A 20,121-nucleotide genomic window follows, 5' to 3' on the forward strand; every position below is an offset into this window, starting at 1 on the left:
ATCATCTTCTGTAGCCAAAGCTGCCCTTGAACACCTGATCCTCCTGCTTCCACCTCCCAGGTGATAGATTACAGCTGTGCCTTCTCACCCTGCTTAGAGTTGAAAGTCTTTTGAATCGTTTACAGTTTGATCCACGAGCTGACAGTCTACACACACTGTCATTTCCAGCAATTTCACATGACAAATTAACTGATTTTCCTCTTTAATGTCTTAATGCTCCGGCTCTCAGAGCTCGACAGGCTAAGACCCTGCCTCACACTGACTGTGTAAAACACACTGATGTAGCAGCTCTTAGTTCAGCGCTTTGCATGAGGGGAAAAAATACTACTCTGATATGCTGACAAAAGAACAGAAAACGAGTTTCTATAAACTGCAGCAGCTGTGTGGTCAAGAACACGTCGCAATCACCTCTGAAGAAAGCTGACCCAGGAGGCTGGAGAGATGGCTCCAAGGTTAAGAGCATAACTGCTGGCTGCTCTTCCAGGGGTCCTGAGTTCAATTCCCAGCAACCACATGGTGGCTCATAACCATCTATAATGAGATCTGGTGCCCTGGCAGAAGGAAGGAAGGAAGGAAGGAAGGAAGGAAGGAAAAAAAAAGGCTGACTCGGAGCTGGAGAGAGGGCTCAGCAGTTAAGAACACCTGTTGCCCTAGGACAGGTTAGGTTCCCAGCACCCAAATGTACCATACAACCATCTGTAACTCCAGCTCCCAGGGATCTGACGCCCTCTTCTGACCTCCATGGGTACCAAATATGCACATAGTACACAGACATCCATGCATGCAAACACAATACTCATACACGTAAAATAAAACAAATACAGCTAGGCGTGGTGGTGCACGCCTTTAATCCCATCATAGGGAGACAGAGTTAGGCGGATCTCTTTGAGTTCAAAGCCAGCCTGGTCTACAAAGCAAGTCCAGGATAGCCAAGGCTACACAGAGAGAAACCCTCTGTGTAGGGTTTCTAAAACAAAAGTCTAAAAACATTTTAAAGTAAATCTGACCTTACATTGGTCCCATGAGCACATGGTTAAACTCCTGTAAACCCAGTTAATGAGCAGCAGCTGGAAGCTAAGATTCTTGTGGCAATCTGGTTGAAGTACATTTGTAATCTGTCTTGGAGGGCATTAAACAATAAGCAGTGAAGTGTTACAGACATCAAGGTTCAGTCTCCCCTGCAATGGGCTCCATCTACAACTTAACATACGCAAAACACACTATGCATAAAATTAAGGTAAGAACACCAATTCTTACCTTAATTTAAGAGACCTGCCCAAGAGCAAGGCTCCGGACTTCCCTGGCTAGCCTTCCTAGCCCCGCAGAACTGCTGTTTCTCAGGGTGGCCACCAGGTGGCATTGAGGCCCCGGTCAAAAATGTTCTCAATGGTTCCCCTCTATCATCCCTCACCTAACAGTCTCTCCGTGTGTGACTGACATGCCAGCATTCACACCAGTCGTCCTGGGAGCTAGCCTGGGACTCGGGGCTGCTTCCGTGAATTCTGTGGGTGTGATGTCTGCAGACAGTGCTCCTTGAAGGTTGCCTTCTTCCGAAACAGGAGCATCTGAGGGACGCAGAGCAGTCTTACAGAATCCAAAGACTGCTCCCATGAGCAGCTGGCTTCACTGCCTCAGTTTGAGTATTGGGATGGTGGTCTTGGCCATAGTACTCCTTTGGGCTTATTGGCTCTGCCCTCCCACTAGGATGCTTGCCTGTCTCCACAGCAACTGTGCTATCAACATCTTTGAATTTGAACTTGTTACATTGTTGGTTTAGTTTTCTTCTGCAACTTGCAATCTTTTTTTTTTTTTTTTTTTTTTTTTATTTTTGTCCTTATTTTTTTTTTTTCACCTTTTCTTGCCCAGGCTGAACATCTAGAATGGACTTCGAGCATCCAGGAGTGATAAGTCTCTTGGGTTTGGGGTCAGTGACCAGGTACTCATTAACCTTCCTGTGTCCTCAGGCCACCCTCCCGTCAGCTCTGTGTGTGCACCTAAGGATCCATCTTGAAGGGGCTGGTGGCAAGCCATCACGGTGAAAGCCGTGGTGGTGATGGTGATGGCTCAGTGAAACAGGAGACTGGGCCCAGAGTGGTGGCTCTGTCTGTCATCTCAGCAAACATGAGGCTAAGGCAAGATGATGGAGAGCTGGAGGCTAGCCTGGGCTACATAGGCTAGCCTGGGCTACATAGCCAACTGCCCACACCTTGATCTCCTTTCAGCTACCAGGGTCAGCAGAGCCTATGCCTGTCATGTAAGCCTTGATCCATTGTCCTTATGTTAGGTCTGGGAATCACTAAAGGAAGACCTCTGACTCAGTTGGTATGCAAAGGTAAGGAGCGTTTATTCTGCAGAAACTGCCAGCATGCTGGGGCCACCGTTCATAGAACGACAACCCTGAAGTGAGCAAGCAGGCTTAATTTAAAGACAGTTCGGGGATTTCCCAGTGTGGCTAGGTAATCTTCCCATTGATCCGTCGGTGCTGATCTAGGGGTCATGGGGGAACTCACGATTGGCTCTACAATTGGAGGACATCAGGGAGTGTGCCCAGGTAACAGAGTGCCCAGGTAACAAAATATCATTTTTGAATAGCTAGACAAAGTAGTTTTTTTTTTTTTTTTTTTTTTTTTTAACTGACCTTTAATTTGATTGGTCAAAAGTGCTTGGGGACTTTACTAAGTTATTGTTTCTGGTTTTCGGGAGGTTATTGAGTTATTGTATCTGGTTTCCACTGACTGTAGTTTCCTGTTGGAGAAATAGGAACTCAGGCCTGTTCAGTCTGAAGCCAGTTTTGAAGCCTGTCATGGAGTCAGACTGGCTTATTAAAGATCATCGCCCTCACTCATTATGCAGTTCCATTTCACCTGGGGGAAGGCGGGCAGAGCTGCTCTGGAGCCTGAAGCTTGAGGCACACCCCGCCTGCCTCACTCCCGCCCCCGCCTGCTACTCACTCATTCAGTTAAGTTCAGGCCTAACATGAGCAGTCCTTGTTCTGGATGAATGAGACCAACCACCCACCGACTGACAGGAACAAGGGATGCCATGACAATCCCACAGGAGCCAAAGAAAGTGGGGTGAGGGAGGGCCACAGGGACAGCGACCTGCCCCACCTAAAGGGAGGAGGCCACATTTCATTCCTTTCAAAATACCAGCTGGACTCAAGGACAAAGTGAAGCAGGGATATTATGGGTGGGTGGGGGGCACACAGGAAGTCCAAGAGGACGGAAGGAAGAGGTGGCTGGAGATTCCCTTGCTGCACCTCTGTACATATGAGGCAAAACAGATGCTTGTGTTCCTTCAAAGAGCCTGTGTGTGGGTGGCTTCGGAGGCCAGGATCTGGGCTCAGGGTCCAGGTAGGGAAAGGGAAAGGGCTCCATTTCATGGAGGTTCATGGTCCCTGTGAAAGGGGGCTGGGGGGATTGACCTGAATTGGGCTCCTCTTTGGACCTGTCCAGAGAAGCACTCTGGTGATGCCAGGCCCTTTATTGTCTTCCAGGATTCCCAAGCTGAGGCATGGGGTGCCGGTGCGGCCCTGTGAGGAGAGGCCAGTCCATGGCTGGAAAGGACTGAGGTTGGCCTCTCCCTCCACTTTTGGGGAGGGATTGCTTGGGGAGAACTCTGTTGAACCATGTAAGCGTGTCCATGGTGGTGTCTGGGATTACCTGGACAGCTCATTGGCAAAGCCCAGCCTCCGGGGGTAGTCTCCAGGGGTTCTAGCTCTTCTTCTTGTTGGTGACCTTTCCCAGCAGAACATCTCATAAGGACAGTAGCTCTGTGTTTCCGTCCCACCTTCTGGGAACCTCCCTGCCTAGCCATGGTGAACAGAGACAGAGTGCTCGCTCCCATACAGGCATGCCCACGCCCACACCCACTCAGGCAGAGCCCTGTTCCGTGTGTCCAAGTTTTACCATGTGCATATCCGAGCCCTTCCTTCCTCTGTGCAGCTACCGTCCACACTGGGACGGCACTCAACCTCCAAGTTAGGTTGTCCCAGCACACCGGTGACACTCAGTTTCTGCACCGAGGGGGAGTTCAAGCGCAGCTGGTGAAAGATCCCCGGAGGGTATCTTCCGTCAGAGAGACCCCCTCCCAAAGAACAACGAGTCCCTTCGGATGCAAACAGCAAGAGGCTTTTATTTTGATTCACGAGTACTCGGGGCAGCAAGGTCACTCGGGAGAACCTTGCGCGCCCCCTAGATGGGAAGCTGGGGTTTTTATAGGGTTTTAGAGGCAGAAGCACTGGTACAGAAGCGAGAGGGCATGGTTACAGGGGGCTGATTGGTACGTTTACACGAGACCACAATTTGCGTCAAAGTTTGGCAGGGGCACCAAGATTCCAGGAACTGGGTGGTCAAGGGGGGTAGGATGACCCCTTGACGTGGCCCGCCACCTGTTATTTTGTTTTTCCCTATCTTAGCTGAAACAGTCTCACAGATATCTATGAGAGTGATTAACACAAACTGTTTTTAGTATGACTGGGGCAGCCTGACCACAGATATCCCAAGTGGGTGACACAGCTAGGATTTCTCAGTAATTTTCCAGTTTCTCATCTGGCCTTCAGAGTTTTACAAAACAGTGGTGTCTCACAAAATGGCATTAGCTATGTTTAACTTAGTGTGAGGCTGGGGTCTTTCACTGGGAAAAGTGCTTTGTGCCTTCAGTCCCAGCATTTGAGAGGCAGAGGCAGGTGGGTCTCTGTCAGTTTGAGGCCAGCCTGGTCAACATCACAGTGCATGCCCTGAGACACCCCCCCCCATCTCTGGCCTTACGTGGCACAGACAGTGGTCAGATGCCTGCTGTCCTAGGGCCTGCCTTTATGCTCACCTGGCAGTCTTCTGGAATGCTGAGCCCCACATAGCACGATGCCCAGGACTGGGCCTTTTGGTCATCGCCTCTAGCTCTGGTTCTCTACTGGACCCTTTCAGGACACGCACAGGGATGCACAAACCACGCATCTCAGCTAAGGACCTGGTGAGGTCTGCAGCCACCACCTGACACTCGGGACCTTTCAGTAGGCCACAGGGTTCTCACGGGGTGCCTGAGAGCTCTATCTGGAGATGAGGACAGGAAACAGGTGAAGACTGGACCTTGACTGACAGCCTAGAAAGGTGTCAGGAAGCCTGTCTGTCTGACACTAACTTATACCCCCTGCCCTCGCCATGGTTGGCTGGGTACCAACCCCGTGCCCAAGAGTCTGTACCACAGGTCAGGCCTTCGCCTCCTCACACACGCTCCCTGCCCTCCTCCAGGGTCCTAAGCCGTTGCTCAGCACACCCCTGCACACGATGATCCCTGCTGTTTCCGGCTTCACAGCCATTACTTTGACTAAGGTCATAGCACGGTCTGAGGGGTCCGTGCCTCCCACTAGGAGATCCCTCTGGAACCTGCCTGGAAAAACGCTCCACCATAGATGTACAGCAGAGGTTGGTTCTAAAATGATAATAATTAATAATAATAATAATAATACATAAATGAAGTAGCACTGGTGGTAACGGTGCTCTCAACGATGGATGCCAGACACATGGCCCAGAAGGACAGAAAATTCCGCTTGGCCAGGGCCTGGGGTAGGATGGAAGGGGGCCTGCGCAGGGGACTGATGCAGGGTGGAGTGGGACCAAGCCACACAGGGCCTCGGAGGCCCCAACAAGACCCCAGGCTTTGCTGCAAGGGCACAGGGTGCCATCCACTCTTCTGTGTGCTCCTTCCTCAAGGCATTCCTTTCTCCTAACTGTGAACTCATTCCTCCCTGGCCTAGCTTCAAGCACCACGAATATGGCTAACCGCCAAACAAACATCCACTACAGAGCACCGCAGAAGCCTTCAGAAGCGACTTTAATTTCAGGATGCGGGATGTCCTCGTGTCCCCGCAAACACCAAAACCTGCTGGCTGAGTCGGCCGGAACCAGCCAGCTCTTGGTCCTAACCAGCCCAGCTTCTCGGGTGACAGCATGTCCTCTCAGAACAGAGTAGCTGCGGGTGTCAGGCTTCATCCGATGAGGTGAGGTGGGGTGGGGGCTGGGGCTACGCTGGCCATCCTCCTGGGCCGCCTGGGGTCAGGAAGAGAAGGGCTGTGTCTCGGCCAGCGGGCGTGACATGCTCTGGATGGCCCACTGCAGAATACCATCGAAGGAGTGCTGGGAGAGAGTGACACAAGCGTTCAGGCCGGCTGGACCTCCTCAGAGCCGGTGCCGCTCTGCCATGTCCAAGGAATTGGGGCCATCGTGATGTGTCACCCAACCTGACCCTCTAACTCAACGTGGGGGGGGGTGCTGAGACCTGAGGCCCCACAGGACATGCCAGTGAAGGGAGGACCCTTCAGCCAGTGTTCTAGGGCAGCCTGTAAGTCCAGGAGTCAGACTTCCCAATGGTAGTGGTGGGACACCATGAGGGAGGTCTTCATTTTTTCAAATGCCCATTCATGCTGGCCACCCATCTCTCTCTTATGCTCCCACACATATGACTGTGAGCGGCCTACACCCTAGGGTAGGCCCCTGCCCCATGGAGCCCTAAAAAATTCTGGCTTCTCTCTCTCATTCTTTGTGTTTTTGAGACGGGGTTTTTCTCTGTGTAGCCTTGTTTATCCTGGATTTGCTTTGTAGACCAGGTTGGCCTTGAACTCACAGAGATCCACCTGCCTCTGCCTCCCAAGTGCTAGGATTAAAGGTGTGTACCACACCTGTTTTTTCTCTCTCTTTTCTTCTTCAGTTTTTAGGAGAGATTTATTCATACTATTTTTAAGTGTGTGTGTGTGTGTGTGTGTGTGTTGTACAGGTGCCTGAGAAGGCCAGAGGTGTCAGATTGCCTTGGAGTGGAATTATAAAGTTATAAGTCACGTGACATGGCTGCTGGGACCAGAACTTGGGTCCTCTGCAAGAGCAATGTACACTCTTAGCCACTGAGCCATTTCTCTAGCCCCTTACATTTTTTGAGATAGGGCTTCAGCATGCAGTCCAGATTAGCATCACAGTCCTCCTACATCTGCCTCCCAAGTGCTGGGAACCAAAGCCCCAGGCCACCACATCTGGCTCTACCTGTCCATCTTAAGGAGCAGAAACCTTAGATGGGAGGGGTAAGAGAGAAGTTTTTAAAGACCCTACCAAGTCTCCAAGGGTCAAGGTGGTGGTACCCAACTTTAATCCCAGCACTCACAAGGCAGAGGCAAGCAGATCTCTGTGAGTTCAAGGCCAGCCTAGTCTATATTGAGTGAGTTCCAGGATAGCCAAGGCTACACAGAAAAACCCTTTCTCAAAAAAACATACAAAACAACCAACCAAACAAACAAAAATCAAGGGCTTAAGGCCCCCTGGTTCTGAGGACAATAGATCTCCCAGAGGTGAGGGTCCCTGTGGGAGAAGTGGACACACAGCAGGAGGCCAGGCACCCTGCATGGAAGTGATGGTTCTGGGGAGAGCAGCCATGGGGGCAGAGCAACTCCAGTCTCCTGGCTGCTGCCTGACTGGGGGCAGCAAAGGAGGTGAGAACGTAGGCCAGGCCAGGTGACATAGTACCTCATTCAGGAGGGACTCGAGATCGTCCCTATGTAGAACAGGCTCCTGACCAGCAGAATCATCCCCCACCTAGAACCAAAGAGTCAACAGTTAACCCAACCTAGCAGCAGGCTGGGGACCGGGAGCTGAACTCCAGGGTGGGGAGGCAGCAGCCTATCCCCCACCACAGGGCAGACTCACGCCTAGTTTCTCAGGCTTGGGGTGCAGGCAGAGTAAGGGCAACTGGCCTGTCCTACATACTGCATGTGGCCTTCAGGGAAAAAGAGAGGGTTGTTTCTTTTTCAGCTAAGCCCCACCCCAACTCCACCCCCGAGAGACACAGTGGCCAGGACCCAGCGAGTGTCTCCCTTTGCCTGTCATCAGCTCCCACTGGCCACGTGAGCTCTACTTGGTTGAACTTGATCTCTGGGCTATAGTGACAGAACTCCAAACAGGAGCTCACAGTGAATGGCTGAACTGCCCAGTCCTCTTTCTTGTTCTTTGTTTGTTTGTTTTTTGAGATAGGGTTTCTCTGTGTAGCCCTGGCTGTCCTGGACTCAATTTGTAGAACAGGCTGGTCTTGAACTCACAGAGATCCGCCTGCCTCTGCCTCCCCAAGTGCTGGGATTACAGGTGTAAGCAACCATGCCTGGCTTTTCTTCCCTGTTCTAGAAGTTCACTTGCCCATCTTTCCTGCTTGGGTCTAGACCCTAGAGCACATTGGTTCTCAGCTTTCCTAATGCCATGACCTGACCCTTTATAATACAGTTCTTCATGTTGCGGTGACCCCTAACCATAAAATTATTTTCATTGCTACTTTATAACTATAATTTTGCTATCGTTATGAAGTATAAATATCTGATATTGCCAACGGTCTTAGGCAACCCCTGTGAAAAGATTATTTGACCCCAAAGGATGAAAACCACTGTTCTAAAGGCTCAGCAAAGCTTGCCCCGTGCCTTTCTGGGTCCTATGCTACCAGCACAATCCTAGGATCAGTAGGTTTCCATGTAGCTTCCCAGATGGTTCTTAGATACATGGGGCCAGCCTGCAGCTGGATTTATCAGGGAGAGCTACAGTCTGCTACTGGGCTGTGCCATCTTGCATAATACAGGATCCCCCCCTTTTTGACCTCAAATCTCCAGCCAGAGCTAAGTCCCTGTCCAGTTAGTGAAAGTGGAGGTCCAGCTGGGGAGAAGGCTCAGGTAGGTGGCTCTTGGGGGTCAGCAAAAAACTTTGGCTCTCTTCCCCAACTGGAGTCACCTCTCTCCCTCCTTCCCCCTACCCAGGGCAATAGTTGGCTACTCTGGAGGCCTCAGCCCTTGTGAGCCATACTCCCCAATGTCAGCAGGGGATCTGGCACCTAGGGGTCTACCAGCTCTCTCATTTTGGGTTAAACCAACCACCCTGTAGTCCAGAGCTCCCTGAACAAGGGGACCCAGTGCCAACAATGAGTTCATAGCTATTTGGGATATTTTCTTTAAAATACTTGGTTTGCTTTGTTCTGTTTAGAGAGGGTTTCACTGTGTAGCCTTGGGTAACCTGGAACTCACGATATAGACCAGGCTGGACTCAAAATCACAGAGTTTACACTTTGTAAAAGTAATCGAGGAGCAGGGCACAGTGGCACATGCCTGTAACCCCAACAGTCGGGCAGGCAGAGGCAGGCAGAGCTCTATGAGTTTGAGGTCAGCCTGAGCTACAAAATGAGTCCAGAACAGCCAAGGCTACACAGAGAAACTCTGTCTGGGAAAAAAAAAAAAAGTAATTGGAGAGCCGGATGTGGTGATGCACATCTTTGATCCCGGTGCTAGTCTGCAGGGGAGGGGGTGTCTGGGAGTAGTAGCACATGCCTTTAATCTCTCAGCACTTGGGAGGCAGAGGCAGGTGGATTTCTGAGTTTGAGGCCAGCCTGGTCTACAGAGTGAGTTCCAAGACAGCCAGAAATCTGCAGTGAGACCCTAAACAAGCAAACAAACAGAGAAGGAATGGGACACATGGCTAGTGGGTCCCACAGACTCCCACCCCGCTGGCCACACACTGACCTTGGCAGGCCCAGGGGCCGGACGCACAGAGGCGAGGGCAGCCTCGCCTGGCATGGGGGTCAGATCTGTAGTGCAGGACTTGCAGCGGAGGTTGGTCCTAGAGGAGTGGGGAAAACTTGCTGGATCTGAGAACCGTCAAGGTTGGGTAGGGATGCCGGCAACTCTCCGGCCCTCGCCACCTTACTCACCCTGGCCGGGCAGCGGCAGTCGGGAAGTGGCATCGCCAGTGGAAGGCGGCAGCGCAGTGTGCGCACCTTGTCACGTCAGTGCCGTCCCCACACACGCCGCACCGCGCACCTGGCGCTGGACCCTGTAGGAGCATGAGAGAGCAACCCAGCCAACAGTGCCTTGCTCACTTGCTCACCCTAATACCCCACCAACATAGCTGCAGGTAGTGTGAGTAGGGCTGGAAGTTCTGAGGCCTTCATGTTCCAAGGGGGCAGGAGTGGCCCTAGCAGCTGTCAAAAGCAGCCTTCCAAGCTGCTTTCTGTGGGCCAGTCCATACTGCAGGGCTCTAGAGGAGCTTGTAGGGAATGTGGCCGCTGGAGATGGGCAGGGCCTAGAGGATTCTGGGACTCACGAGGAGATTCTGCATTTGTTGTCCTGCTTTATGGTGGGGAAGAATGTATCACCCAGATAACCAAGCTAGATCTTCCTTCCTCCCTCCTTCCTTCCTTCCCCTTCCCTCCCTCCCTTCCTTCCTTTCTAATTAATTCACTGTTTGTTTGTGTGTGTGCATATAGAGATCAGAGGACAACTGGCAGAGTGAGTCTTTCCTCTTGAGTCTTGAGGACCATCTCAGGTCCTCAGGCTTGACAGCAAGCCCGTTCACCTGCCGAGCCATCTCGAAGGCCCAGTTGGACTTTTGGAACGTCAGAGTTGTGTGGTGGGGCTGACAGCTACGCAGGAGCCCCTGGAGGGGCTTTCCTCACAGCCGAGGTGCCTCCTGCTGTACCTTTTTCCCTTTGGCAGAGTCCTCTGGAATGCCCTTCTAATTCCTAGCCTCTAGGGGTCTACCAGCTGCCCTATTTTGGGTTCATAACTGTGCTGAAGGTCCAGAGCTCCGAGAAGATAGCACCCAGGCCCCGGGGATCCCCCTCGCTCACCTGCTTCCCCTCAGTCCCAGCGCTCAGCAGAGGGCGTAGCGCTGAAGGCTCCAGCAGAGGCAGGGGGGCTGCGGAAGGTGGGGCCAGCAGGTTCACATATGCGATGGCAGGATCTGAGCTGGCTGGGAGCTCCCTGGGCAGGCCCCTGGTCTCCTCTGAAGCTGACCTCAGCCCCAGGAGGACCTGGAATTCAAGGGTCACATGGCACTGCTCAGCACCACCTCGGAGTCAGGACTGGGTTGCTGTGGTGGGTCTGAGGTTGAAGAGGCCTGGTACAGGCTGGAGAGATGGCTCAGTGGTTAAGCATACTGGCTGCTCCTCCAAAGGACCCAGGTTTGATTCCCAGCACCCACATAGCAGCTCACAACCATCTGTAACTCTAGTTCCAGGGGATCTGACACTTTTACACAGGCATACATGCAGGCAAAACACCAATACACATACAAAAATAAATAAATTTAAGAGCTGGGCATGGTGGCACACGCCTTTAATGCCAACACGAGGAGGCAGAGGCAGGTGGATCTCTGTGGGTTTTAGGCCAGCCTGCTCTATAGAATGACAGAGAAACCCTGTCTCAAAGAACCTTAATGAATCAAGGCTCTTAAAACAAATCATTTAAAAAGAAGAAAAGGCTAAGTGTGTGGCTCCAGTGTTCTCAGCAAAAGCTTCCATTAGATGTGCTGACAGTGGCCTCAGGGCTTCTCAGAGCAAACAGGGAATTCTAACAGGATGTGGGCATAATACAAGAGAAAGCGACCAAGGCTTTTGGAGAATATTAGCAATGACGAGGCAGGAGGAGTAGAGCCATCTTGGAGTAGGTCCTTAACCTCTTGACCCCTCCACCCCCCAGGGAGCTCACCATAAAGGCTGATCAGGTTGAACCAGGGAAGGGCACTACAGCCAGGGCAAGCAGGGCTCACAGGAGAAGCTGGGAGGGAGGACTGTCGAGGGACAGAGAGGAGAAAGAAGGTGACCTAGTAAGGGCATACCGGTGTCTCTGTAGGTGGTTCCAGGGGCCTGGACTCCTCAGTCTGGCACAGGTTCTGCTGGACTCTGCCCTGGAGGCAGCAGGCACACCTCCAGAGGCCGCTATGCACGAAGCCAGCAGTCACAGGCATGCAGGACAAAGCAGAGACAACAGACCCCAAGAACTGTGTGGCAGGGTTGGCTTGAAACCCTCCATGTCACCATGTCATTCACAGATGGGAAACCAAGGTCGGGGAGAGTTGGGCACCATGAGGAAAAGTCAATAGGACATGGGTTATTTACCCCTGGATGGTGGCCCTAGCCAGAGAGTGCTACTGTGCTAATCCTTAAGAATTCCCCATGCCTGGCATCCCTACACTCAGGGAGGCAGAGGCAGGCAATCTCTGTGAGTTTGAGGCCAGCCTGGTCTACAGAGTAAGTTCAAGACAGCCAAGGCTACACAGGGAAACCCTGTTTCTGGGGGGGGAAAGAAAATCCCCATGCCCAGTAACCCTCAACGCATGTGCCTGCTTGTCATTGGCCTGGCCCAGCTGTGGGCCCTCCCTCAGTGGCACTGTTTCCATTCTCAGAACACCCATGGTCCTATAGGGATGAGCCAGCTGGGGAGGGAGGAGCAAGGGCAGGAAGGGAGGACCCTGGTGGAAGAAGATCAGAGAGAAACAAGTGGCAGAGCCCAGGCTAGAACCCCACAGACTGCTGCACACTCCAGAACAGAGGCCTACGCAGCCAGTGGTGGGGGTAGACAGCATGCCTTTGTGGGTGTGACATTTAGGGGGGCCTTGTGGCAGGGAGGGGAGGCAAGTGGCATGTCAAGAGAATCCTACCATGCCCATAGCCAGTGCTCTATAGCACAACTTTTCCTGAAGGGGGCCTTACTATCCTTCTGTGGGGCTGGAGGAAGCTTCTAAGGTCTGCGGATAAGGACAGCGGCAGATCAGGGTGGCCACGGTATAAATATCCATCAGGGATGGGGAGCTCTGCTCACCTGGGGATCTCCCTCAGAGGTGGGGACAGGCAAGCCAGGTGGAAGGCCCGGGGACAGCCGTCACAGCAGATGAGCTCACCTCCATCGTGGCACACAGCACACTCGTCCTCATTCTTCTGACCAGGCAAGGAGGACCCACGCAGACCCGGAATGGAGCACAGTGCCCGCCTGAGAGACCCACTCTGGAAGGGCTCCTCCTACAATGCTCACTGCCAGAGACTGACTCCCAGATTCCCTTTCTGCTCCCTCCTTGGCCCCTGCCTGATCCCTGTGCTGCCTAAGGCCTTTGCAGTACTAGCTCTCTCACAGTCCTAGGAGGTGCTGGGTTCCAGGCAGTCCCCTAGGTTGACCCCCACCCACTGAATAGGACAGCAGGTGGATGGGCCTGGGGTTTCCTGTCAGCCCTGGGCACCTCCTATCATTCCCTCCATCCCCCACCTTGTGCTTTGGTAAGGACAGAGGTAATTCTGAGTCTACATACCACTCGTCCTCAAGAAGCTCCCAAACAAGCTGGGCTCAGTGGCACACACCTTTAATCCCAGCGCTTGGGAGGCAGTGGCAGGCAGATCTCTGTGAGTTTGAGGCCAGTCTGGTCTACAAAGCCAGTGCAGGACAGCCAAGGATACACAAAGAAACCCTGTCTCAAAAACAAAAACAAACAAACCAAAAAAAAAAAAACCACACACACACAAAACAAAACAAAAAACAAGAAGAAAGAAGAAGAAGAAGAAGAAGAAGAAGAAGAAGAAGAAGAAGAAGAAGAAGAAGAAGAAGAAGAAGCAGAAGCTCCCAGGTGCTAGGCTAGCATCACTGTACTAGCCCTGCACAGTGACTATGACATTTATGGGACTAGTTCCACAGGCCCCCAGTAACCAGGGTGCTTTTGTAGAGCAGGATAGAACTGGACCCTTCAGCCCTTAATGGCCAGGGGGGGCCAGCAGAGCACCTGGCTCTCAGGTGTTGGCATCTATAATCAATGATAGCAGGCACACCCACACCAGTGGTGCTGGAGAAGAGATGATGGACCGTGATATTCCCAGAGGACCTCAGACTCGCTTTAGCAGCAATCCAAACTCACCCCCAGCTGAGATGCTTTTTGTAGTCTGGACTGAATGTGTGATAATTTTGTTGTTGTTTTGCTTTGTTTTGAGACAGGGTTTCTCTGTGTAACCATAGCTGTCCTGGGACTTGGGGTGTAAATGAGACTGCTCTTGAACTCACAAAAATCTGCCTGCCTCTGCCTCCAGAGTGCTAGCATTCAAAGCGTGAGCCACCACTGCCCAGCTGAACGTGTGATTTGAAAGGGAGAACCTCACCTGCTCTGACTAATTTGAAATCTCCCAAAGTGAATCTCCAGAAAGAAAACTTCCAAGAAAGTGAGAGAAAGCGGGAGGAGAGGGAAGGGAAGGAGGAGAAAGGAAGGTGCGCCTCATGGGTAGGAGTTCAGACCTCTGTGTTCCAGGCAGCTGAACACTGAGGACAAGGGACAGAAGGTCCTGACTGAACGCTGGTCAGGTTCCCTCTGTTCTTTGGGCTTACCTGGTGAGCCTGGGGCTCACTGGGGAGGGTTGGAAGGACAGGGACACCACACAGCTGGCCCACTCTCTGCTCATCTCTGCCCTACAATGGACAAGGGGTTGCCAGGGTCAGGGAAGATCCATGGGGCCACCAGTATCAGGGGCCTGTGGGAAGCAACTCCAACACCCAGGAAGAACTGTGTAGGGGAGGGGAGGCTCCCCAAGGTTTGGCTCCCCAAAGGTGGACGTTCTGGGTAATGCTTACAGGGATGGTGACCTGGACTCCCTTGGCTCGGACCACTGGCTTTAGACTGCCACCACTGCGGGTCTTGTTCTTTGTGCTACCACTTGGGTCTTCAAACTTGCTGGGAGCATAAAACTCTCCCCCAACCTGGATGCACTTCTTGGATCCTCCTGGGAAGAGAGGCATCCGTGTCTGAGCTCACACTGGGCGGCTGGCAGAACCTGCAGCCTACTGCTCCTCCCTCTTCCCCCAGCCACTGCCAGGTCTGAGGCCTGGGTGCTGGGCACGGTGAGGGAATCTTTCTGGGATCATACTAAGGTAAACAGTGTCCACCCACAAGCTTAGAGTAGGGCCGTATTGGAAACAAGGTCTTTGGAGATATAATCGGTTAAGATGATGTCATAGCTGGCCAGTGGTGGCGCACACTTTTGATCCCAGCACTGGGGAGGCAGAGGCAGGGGGAGGCAGAGGCCTCTATGAGGCCAGCCTGGTCTATAGAGTGAGTTCCAGACAGCTACCGCTACACAGAGAAACCCTATCAAATAAATAAATAAATAAATAAATAAATAAATAAATAAATAAATAGATAAAATGTGATGTCATGCTAGACCCTAAATCCAATGTCCTTACTAAGAGAGGTGAAAACAGAGAGACACAGTCAGGCTTGAGGGAGGCACAGCCACTGCCCATGAGTGAGTGTTACAGCAGTACTGTGTGCTAAAGATGACAGAAGGGACCCTCCATAGCCTCTGAAAGGACATGTCACTGTCCATACTTAGGCTTTGGAATCTGTTGTCATAAGCCTGGGGCCTTTTGTTATAATAGTCCCCAGAAGAGTCAGACAAGATTTTTGAGGCTGTCCTGAGGAGGACAGACCAGGGCCGGCATCAGCACTAGGGCATCCTGGCTGCCAGTGGCATCCAATGACCAGGATGGAGGGGATATGATGGAGCAGATTCCACAATGATGACTGATCCTGCCCTGCCCTCAGCTCTGTCCTGTGTAGATAATTTGGGTGGCTGTATAAAGTGACCCGCTAGCCTACCTAGTAGTTAGGCAGTTGTGGGAGGAGCCTGGACAGGCCATAGATGCCAAAGGCAAGGGCAGTAGGATGTGGTGGGCTGTCCTGGGTCTGCAGTATGGGCGCTTGAGAACTGGAGCACGCAAAGAAACAGTCTAAGTGGGTCCTGTGACTCAACAGCACCCACCGCTGTGGAGGAGGTGGGCTTTCCGTGCTGGATGTGACAACGAAACACTGGCCTGACAGAAGAGCTTCCCATGCAGAGGGCCTTTAGCATCATCAATGCACTCCAAAGCCAGCAGAACTCATGTGGTACACTGCCTGCCTTGCGCTCAGCCTCGGCCATAGATGCTCTCGAGCCACCTCCTCCCATTCTGAGGGCCTGCCGTATGTCTCCCCGGCAGCCTGCTTCCCCTGCATTTACCTGACTCAAACACCTGCTGGATAAGGATCCCTTCCACAGCCCCTCGGGTTCCTGGGACATCCCCAGAGGACACAGTCACGGCTCTCTGGACGGAAGCTGCCATGGTCTGAAGTCCTGGAGAAGGCGCAATACAAGTGAATGCATAGGCAAAGGCATGAGCACAGCTCTGTGGGGCCTGGGTAGACCACAAACGGCCGATAAACAAGAGTCTCGTGGTAGCGGGGGACCCATTGTTCTGGGGCATAGAGTTCCTAAGCCATCCTGGGCGTGAGGACCAGGAAGCACAGGTGTGCGGAATCCCTGGGACCCTGGGTGGGTGTGGTCAAGGTTGGGCCCAGCTGCGGAGCAGGAAGAGTTCTCTCATGGCTATGTTTCTGGAAGGTTAGGAGCACTAGAATGGACAGAGGTCTGGGAGGAGACGCCCAGAGCAGTGTGCATGGGGTGACTGACAACACATTTGGGCCCAAGGAGGCTCCATCTTCCTCTGTCTCCACCACCCAGCTGAGGCCAATGGGATCAGATGCCCTCCAACCTCCAGTCAGCCCCTTGCTCTCGTGGCCTTACTCACCGTTAGCCAGCGGGAGGCGCTGTGACTCCGAGCTGCCCTCTGGCTTCTTAGGGGGCTTGGTCTTCAGGTGGGAGCCTGTGAAGGGGAGGTGCAGGCAGGCTGGGCCTCTTTTCTGGGCTGGGGTGGTGCTGGTGGGCCCAGGGTATGAAGTGAGGTGGGGGAGAAAGCACCTGGCAGGGTCAGATCATGGGCTCCCTGGCTCCCTGAGAGTTCTTAAGCTGGCACAGGCTGTTTCCTTCTTCAACAGAAAGGAAATCAAAACCACCTGCCTGCCTCACCACGAAGGAACTCAGCCTTCAGACCAGTGAGAAGCTGAGAGGCCGTGAGCTTCCACCGATGCTCAGGTCTGAGCACTCAGACGTGACTCTGCGGCTCTGGCCCTCCCTGGGGCGGTATCAGTAAGCTCCTGAGAGTCATTTGTGGAGAACCCAGCTCCTCTCCCTGAGTACCTGGGCTGGAGGTGCTCTTTGGGGCCAGGGTTGCTGGCGGGGTGGCTCGAGGTTCCTCTAGTGCTTTCCTCTTGGTGGGGGGTCTGGGTGGTAGTATTGTGACCTTGGGACCAGCGAGGGGCTTCCTCCCTTTCCGGGGCTGGTTGAGGTCCACATCTGCAGCTCGGGGATAGGAACAAGGGCCCCATCTTAGAGCCTCCTCTTCAAGGTGGGTGCTAGAACAAGACGCTCTTGAGGGAGGGGGGACAGGCCTCTGTCCTTTGCCTCTCAGGTTCTGCTGGGGTTGTAGCGGTTCCCTTAAAACACGGTTCGGCTTACACCCATAGCCCCAGTGCTACCCACAGGCTGGGATGGCCCTCACCAACATCAGCACAGGCCCACCTTTTGGGAAGCCATCCAGAATAGGATGCAGGCGGCTGTACCGCTCCAGATTGTAGTCCTTAAAGAGAACCCTCCAGAAATCCAAGATGGCCCCACTGTCCCGGGTCAGGAGCCAGGATAGCAGGGCGTGGAAGGCCTGGGGGCAGCCCTCCTTCTCCTTCAGCCGCAGCGTCTCCTGCAGTGACGACATTGGGTTACCTGTGCACACCCTATCTCCAACACCGGCCCCCTCCCCAACCCCCTGCTGCCTCTTCGGGAAGGGAGGCCGGCCTATTCCTGCCAATCCCTGGGGCCTGAGGAGTTGGGGGGGGGGGCATGGGGTGTGAGGTTAGGGGACTCACCTGGAACTTGACCTGGAGAGGTCTCCTGAGGAGGGCTGGGGCCACTCCTTGGCTGGTAGAGGGAGGGTGTGGGTATAGCATGGCTGTTGGCAGGGGTTGGGAAGGATCACCTAGGTTTGTGGGTAGAGGAGTGGGGAGACTGAGAGGCGCCAGAGGGCCAGAAGCCCACCTGGAACTTGTCCTCGGGGACCACGTCGTGGTCGGCCAGGGCGTGCAGCAGCGGAAAGGCGCTGTCTATAGCCACCGCGATCTCAGTGCGGTGCAGCTTCAGCAGGCGGCGCAGCGTCCCATCCCCGCCGGCCATCCTCTCCACAAGGGCCGCGCGTCCGCGCCCCCCGCCGGCCTGCGCGTGCTGGTGTTCCCTTCTCCCTTCCTTGGGTGCCTTGGTGCTCTTGGGGAGTATATACTTACTCCCCAGCTGGGGAAAGGCGACGTTTGCCTTGCTCAAGGGCTCTGTTATACTTTCAACCAGGAAAGAGCAGTGGCTGCTGGTCACCCTGGAGCCAATCAGGGCCCAGCTTCTGCAGCCTGGAACAAAGAGTGTCCCGCCACTGGGTTCAGGAGGCCCTAGGGCGGCAGCTGGTATTCCTTTCCTGTGGAATCCAGGGCAGCTGCCCTGGTTGGGGGTAGAGGAGGCTGTAGGTTGCCCCTCCAGACTCTCTACAGAGGGTTCTGTTTGTGGAGAAAAACCAGGACGGGCTGGAAAAGTCACTGACCAAGCAACTAGCAGAATGATAAGCTCCAGGTTCAGTGAGAGAAGCAGACGGATCTCTGTGAGTTCGAGGCCAGCCTGGTCTACAGCGAGTGAGTTCCAGAACAGCTAGGGCTAGACAGAGAAACCCTGTCTTTTAAAGAAAAAAAAAAAATAGGTGGAGAACAATTGAAGAAAACATCCTATATTCACCTCTAGCTCCATATCCATGTACATATGCAAGCAAGCATGTACACACACACACACACACACACACACACACACACTGAATTTAAAAAGGGGGCTAGAGAGATGGCTCAGCAAGCAGTTAAGAGCAGTCGTTGCTTTTTCAGAGGACCCTGGTTTGGTTGTCAGACACCCGTATGGCATGATGCCTTACAACCATCTTTAACTCTGGTTCCAGAGGATCTGACACCCCTTTTTGGTTTCTACTGTCCCTGCATGATGTACATGGTGAGGAACATACATGCAAACAAGCCACTCATATGCCTAAAATAAAACGGAATAAAATAAATGGGGAAGGGGCCGGAAGGCAAGAGCCAAATCAGTGCTTCCAGACACACCCTGGTTGCACAGATGTGCCGGCACCTCTGTGTAGTCACAATAAAAAACCTTTGCAATGGGCTGGACAGCAGACTTGGATGGGACCCCCCTAGCTCTCCTGGACCCAGGGCTGGAGGAGTGGGATGGAAGACTCCGGCAGGACGGAGGAGGTAGATGGTCCATCCTGTGTGCTGGTGGGTGGGAAGGACCCATGGCCTATCTCTAAACTCAGAGGTAGCCGGCTCAGAGGTAGCCGGCTCATTGAACTAGGGGTCTATCAGGCAGAGTGCAACAGGAAGGGTCAAGAAGCCAGAGAGCCCCTAGACCAGTGCTGGGACCCCTTAATGCTCCCATGTTGTGGTGACCCCCCAACCATAAAATTATTTCATTTGCTACTTCATAACTGTAATTTTGCCTCTGTTACGAATCATAACATAATTATCTGAAATGCAGGATACCTGTTACGTGACCCCTGTGAAAGGGTTGTTCAACCCCTCAAAGGGGTTGTGACCCACAGGTTGAGAATCACTGCCCTAGACAGATATCCCTGGACCACGCAAGTTCCTGTCTTGTTCCCCTCATAGTCCAAGGAGCATTCTCAGGACTTAGAGACCTGAGTAGACCCCTGAAGGACAGGGGCTCCAAGAAAATCAGAGAAGTGTCCTGGAGGCAGATGGAAAGGGATGCAGAGGTGGACATGAGTGGAAATTGTGCCCCTGGCCAGGTGAGAGCCTACATCTGAAAGTGGCTTGAGAGGTGACAAATTCTTAGAGCAAAGTGTTACAGTAAGGTCTATGCTGGGGTCCCGGCCACTATGAGTGTTGACAGTTGAATAGAAGCAAAGGGTAAGATCCGTTAGCACAGCACTGGGCTGGGGCCGTGTGGTACAGTGGGAGGTGGGCTCAGGTGGCATGGATGACTCCTTTAGTGAGTAGCCTTGCCCAGCACCCTCCTAGGGGCGGCCTCATAGGGAAGCCTGGGCAGAAAACCATGTGTGATCTGCCCTGACCTTGGTCTCTGTGGGTTCCTCTACTTCCTAACTCAGGATCCCCTGAGAGTTCAGCATGTTCTGAGATTGCTCCCCAGTTAATGGGGACTGGGGGGAGGGAAGGGACAGGTGCTGAAAATGGGTGAGGTGGTTCAGTATGAGGACCAGGAGCTGGGGAAAGAGGGGAGAGCTCCATCATGAAGGATCAGTCACGTCAGAGTCAGGGTGTGTGTGTTGAAAGATAGGTGGGGGAGGGTAATGATCTAAGGGCTGTGAGCAGGGAACAGACCCTTCTTACCATCCATCACCAGGCTCCAAGCCAT

At 53.2% G+C, this 20,121-nt stretch overlaps 1 protein-coding gene across 1 annotated transcript; it reads right to left on the reverse strand.

Moving 5' to 3' along the window:
- Positions 1-6,053: 6,053 nt before the first annotated feature.
- On the reverse strand, positions 6,054-17,859 carry Aire (autoimmune regulator). The gene is made up of 14 exons (XM_055607211.1): positions 17,725-17,859; positions 17,215-17,389; positions 16,834-16,989; positions 16,385-16,459; positions 15,817-15,930; positions 14,393-14,541; positions 14,150-14,230; positions 12,611-12,726; positions 11,628-11,727; positions 10,639-10,821; positions 9,721-9,842; positions 9,533-9,629; positions 7,509-7,577; positions 6,054-6,134 (listed from the first exon to the last, which is right to left on the reverse strand). The coding sequence occupies exons 1-14, from the start codon at positions 17,857-17,859 to the stop codon at positions 6,054-6,056; spliced, it is 1,653 nt and encodes a 550-aa protein (XP_055463186.1).
- Positions 17,860-20,121: the final 2,262 nt, after the last annotated feature.

Source organism: Psammomys obesus, unplaced genomic scaffold (genome assembly GCF_907164565.1).
Source record: "Psammomys obesus unplaced genomic scaffold, mPsaObe1.curated_primary_1811, whole genome shotgun sequence".
Lineage (NCBI taxonomy): Eukaryota > Metazoa > Chordata > Mammalia > Rodentia > Muridae > Psammomys > Psammomys obesus.

Excerpts from the sequence above, each read along its gene's own strand:
- Aire (XM_055607211.1), bottom strand. The coding sequence starts at position 17,859 with ATGGCCGGCGGGGATGGGACGCTGCGCCGCCTGCTGAAGCTGCACCGC. Across the intron at positions 16,990-17,214 it reads TCTGGATGGCTTCCCAAAAG|ATGTGGACCTCAACCAGCCC; the intron begins GTGGGCCTGTGC and ends CCCGAGCTGCAG. Across the intron at positions 9,843-10,638 it reads CTGGGACTGAGGGGAAGCAG|GGTCCAGCGCCAGGTGCGCG; the intron begins GTGAGCGAGGGG and ends ATGCTCCTACAG.